Below are 4,192 nucleotides of genomic sequence, written 5' to 3' on the forward strand. Positions count from 1 at the left end.
ACAGGCCTCTTAACACCTAGTTTATAGCCTGAGGAGTCAGGCTCTTATGGGCAGAGGTGCTAATAGTCTATTGACAACAGTTTCTGGGAAATGGCATGGAAGGCTATAGAATACACAGTTTTGGGTTACACCCATACCATGATGAACTCAGCTGTCCTAACTAGGACACATCCATGTAGATCAGCTGGGCAAGAGCAGTTGATCAGGAAATGCAGTTGCATCCTCAGAGATTGGTTTAGTGCTGGTGTCAAGAATAAAATTCTCAATGCTCCAAGGAGCAGTTCATCAGGAAAGGCACGACAGGGGAGGTGACTCCTGACTAGGTTCAGAGCAGTGTACATGGCTTGACTGATAACATGGTTTTTTTCCACAGAGCAGTCCTGGATGAGGATGTAACAGGCAAAGAGAACAGAGGACAAGACTGTAGTGTTCAGTCACTGCAGAAATACGTACTTCACCCACAGCTTGCACATGTTTGCTTGCCTAAGGACAGAGCTGTAGATAGGAGAATGTACAGTGATAGTCAGAGCTTGACCAAAGATGGTAGATAACTTCCCTAACAGGAAGGTGTAAATGTGCAAGTCTTCACAGTCGGCACGAAATGGCTGAGAGAGGGAGCTGGAGACACTCCAGACCTTTCTAAAACTATGAAGTGGCTGAATAGGAAATGAATGTTTCCAGTCTCTCTCAAAACCAGAATGGGGGACACTGAACAAAACAAGCAGAAAGCACATCCAGAACAAACAACTCAGTTCTCCAAGCTGATTTGGAGGAGGGCCCCTAGAGAGAGGATGTGTTCCTTTGGGCTGTGCACCAGAAGGAGAAGGGCCTTAGCACTGTCCATTCCTGTTGTGGTCACTCTGCCTGACATGTTGGTTCTAACACCCTTCTAACCTTTATGTGGCACCACTCATGGAATCTCCTCTCTGAATGCCCAGCAGGCTGTTGCAGAAGGGGAGCAGCTGTCATGGCTCTCAGAGAAGAGACTCATGTCACAGAGCCTGGAATGTCTGCAGCGAACAGTTGCAAGGCTGGAAGATGAAAAGGTGGAGCTGAAGCAACAAAATGCTGAGCTCAGGAGGACTCTTGAGCAGGTAAAACAGGCTTTCTTGCTGCCTCTGCAAAGCCTCATGGTCCTCTGAACCATGACACATTTCCGCAGGCAGCACTTTGGATTCCTCTTCTTGTTTCCTTCCCTCTCCTTCTTCCTGCTGTGGACACACACTTTGCATTTTCTCTCTCTTCTGGCACCCCATGGCCTTCACAAATACACCTTCACTGCAGTGCCACCCTCCTTGCCCCAGCGTCCCCAGACACACACTTGCCTCTCTTCCATAGCCCACATCGAGTCCTTTTTTGTTCTCTGGTGCAATTAAGGGTCTCTGAGCAGAGATCTCCTTGCCTTGATGTCCAGAGGTCCTTTTGCTCCCTGTTTGGTGGCAGGTTTCTGTGACCCTTTCTCCCATCCAATGTGCAGGTGGAACGTGAGCGGAGGAGGCTGAAGAGATGTTTTAGGGATCAGATGCTCCCAGATGCCTTTGGATTGTCTCTCTCCCAGTCTGACCAGCACAAAGTGTCCACCTCTAGACAGGTGAGAACAGAATCTTCCCTGGTGAGGGGAGGCTCTGGCCATACAAGGGACAAGGGCAAATCCCAGTGGCAGCGGCCCCCCAGGAGAGACCTAATGGTAGTCAAGTATAGACCATGCCCTGACCAAGCTGCAGACTAAAATGAAATCTTGTGTTTTATTCACAGGAGGAGTCTCACGCTCACTGCAGTCAGCGGTTAGCTGAGCTACAGAACCAGGTGAGGAGTAGGAAAACTCTCCTCAAAAGCTGCTGTGGCTCTACTGATGGGCACAACTTTGCACGATGCTCCAAGCTGAGTTTTGTTTGGCTGTCAGGAAGTGAGTGCACCAGGCAGTGTCAGTTCTGCGCCTGTTGGCAACAACCAAACAACATCCTTCACCTCAGTCTTGTCTCTGGCTTGCCTAAAGGTCAGGCAGGGTGGGATAGGGGTGGTAGAAAATTCAGAACACTGGAACTCACCTGAAAATATCAAGATCATAGAATGATGACATCCTTAAGGCTGGAAAAGCCTTATGAGATCATCTAGTCCAGCTGTTAGCCCTGTACTGTCAATCCCAAACCTAAACTGTGCTCCTGAGCACCACAATTACATGCTCTTTGAACACTTCCAGGGATGGTGATTCCACCATTCCCTGGGTAGCCTGTTCCATGATGTTCCCTTTTGTTGCCTGTCCCCATTTTCCCTTGCCTCCATTAGCAGTGGAGAGGTCCAGGGCTCTGAGGCAGTGCCAGAGCTGAGCCTTCAGACCATCCTCGGTCTCCTCTTGCTGTGCTGTGCTAATCACCCTGCTGTGGGACCGAGTCAGAGACCTCAGCACTCTGAGGATGTTTGGTTTGTCAGTGTAAGAATGTTCATTCCAGCTGCTAAACCCTGTTGCATCCTTTGCACAGCAGGAGGTCAAACCGAGCAGGAGGTGGGAGCAGCTCTGCCCCTGGCCAGCCCAGCAGGCACAACCCCGTGGGGTCAGGAAAGAGCAGAGTTTGAGGAGTTCCAAGGCTTCAGCACTGCTGTAAGGCCCCTGGGCTTTGTTCTCCACATTCTTCTGCGCTCATGTGTGGGATGCTCTAAAGTTTGGGAGAGGGAGAATTTGCTCCTTTTCCCTGGGCTGGCTGTCAAGATGCTCAAGCAGAGCAGTTCTCCAGTACCCCGGGTAAGCAGCAGCCTTCCTGCTGAGGCACAGCCTGTGGAACTAAGGGCTCATGGCCCAGATTTGAAAATCAGAGCTAGGTTAGTAAATCCTGTTGGAACTCTCTCTCTAATAGACCTGTGATGGCTGAGGGTTGTACGTGGGAAGGGTTGGCCAGCAGGAAACTTGACGTGTTGATAAGCTGAGCTCTGTTCAGGGGACTCTGGGAGCCTGTTCCTTTCCCTTCCACAAGGTCCCAGTGTTTGTCAGGGCTGGTCAAGGCCGTGTCTGCCCCAACTGCTGGCACTGTGGAGCTACGGATGGTCCTGACAGCGTGGGCTCATCTGAGCTCAGCTTTGTGCCTCTTTCAGGTGTCCCTCCTGCAGTCACAGCTGGCACGAGACCGACAGCACAGGCAGAACTACATTGAGAGCTGTGCAAGGACCAACCAGGAGCTGTCAGACCTTCACCACGAGCTGTCTTGCTCCTTAGCAGCTGTGCTCAGGGAGCCCAGAGCTGCTGTTCTGGAAGCAGAGACTCAGAAGCTGGATCAGTCTCTGAACTTGGCACTGATGTCCCTGGACTGTCAGTCTCCCGAGAGACAGAGGGTGCATCCAGCAACCCAACCTGCCAGAAGCGACCTGAGGTAACAGCACCTCTGGTCTCCATTTGAACGGAAGGATTTCTGCTAAGACGAAGAGCTCTTGGATGTGAGAAATGGGATGAACTCCTCGGGGCAGGGCTGCTCCCTGCCTTTTCCCTCTGTTTCTCTCACAGTCAGCTGGTGCTGTCAAACCTCACCTTACGCTGAGGATTAGGATCTATGAAGTGTTATCTCAGGCAGATGATTTCTGGGGACAAAATGTGAATATGTGAGAACGAAGACATAGGTAAGGAGAGAGAATGATGTGTGGAGAAGGAAGCCCAAACACGAACAATCCCTGAACAGTAAGACTTTGGGGTGACATCTGTCCGAGGGCAGCTGCTCAAATAAAATAAAAGGACATAAAGGTTGTGCTACAAACAGTTAAAGTAGCATGACAGCATTTGTTCTGTTTGCTTTTCCAATCATCTCCTAAGGACAGACACTTAAATGTTTTTCCTAATAAAATGTTTTTAATAAAATTTTTTTAGAAGAAGGTTATACATATCTTTACCTGGCCCAATGAGGCTGTTGTGTGATTTCCCCTCTTGAGAGCAGAGCTGTTTCCTGCCAGGAGAAATGGAAATTTGAGGAAAGGGGTGGAGAGAACACAATGGGGATCAAAGGTGGGAGAGAGAGAGGGTTTCCCTCCCCTTTTCCCTCCCCTTACCACCCCCCTTTCTCCCTTCCCTTTTTTCCCCCCCTTTTTTTTACCCCCCTTTTATTCCCTGTCTTTTCCCTCCCTCTTTTCTCCCTCTCTTTCCCCCTTCCCCTCCCCTTTCTCCCCTTTTTGCACCCCCTCTTTCCCCTGCCCCCTTTTCCTCCCCTCTTTT

The 4,192-nt window shown here is 50.2% G+C and overlaps 1 protein-coding gene across 1 annotated transcript; it reads left to right on the forward strand.

Annotated features, from left to right (window-relative positions):
• Positions 1-324: 324 nt before the first annotated feature.
• Positions 325-3,395, forward strand: LOC108508451 (centrosome-associated protein CEP250-like). Its single transcript, XM_017837245.1, has 4 exons — positions 325-1,094; positions 1,478-1,591; positions 1,756-1,806; positions 3,088-3,395. The coding sequence occupies exons 1-4, from the start codon at positions 990-992 to the stop codon at positions 3,364-3,366; spliced, it is 549 nt and encodes a 182-aa protein (XP_017692734.1). The 5' UTR covers positions 325-989; the 3' UTR covers positions 3,367-3,395.
• The last annotated feature ends 797 nt before the right edge of the window (positions 3,396-4,192 follow it).

This window comes from Lepidothrix coronata, unplaced genomic scaffold (genome assembly GCF_001604755.1).
Source record: "Lepidothrix coronata isolate B3197 unplaced genomic scaffold, Lepidothrix_coronata-1.0 Scaffold298, whole genome shotgun sequence".
Taxonomy (NCBI): domain Eukaryota; kingdom Metazoa; phylum Chordata; class Aves; order Passeriformes; family Pipridae; genus Lepidothrix; species Lepidothrix coronata.

Excerpts from the sequence above, each read along its gene's own strand:
- LOC108508451 (XM_017837245.1), top strand. The coding sequence starts at position 990 with ATGTCACAGAGCCTGGAATGTCTGCAGCGAACAGTTGCAAGGCTGGAA. Across the intron at positions 1,592-1,755 it reads AAGTGTCCACCTCTAGACAG|GAGGAGTCTCACGCTCACTG; the intron begins GTGAGAACAGAA and ends TTTTATTCACAG. Across the intron at positions 1,807-3,087 it reads TAGCTGAGCTACAGAACCAG|GTGTCCCTCCTGCAGTCACA; the intron begins GTGAGGAGTAGG and ends TGCCTCTTTCAG.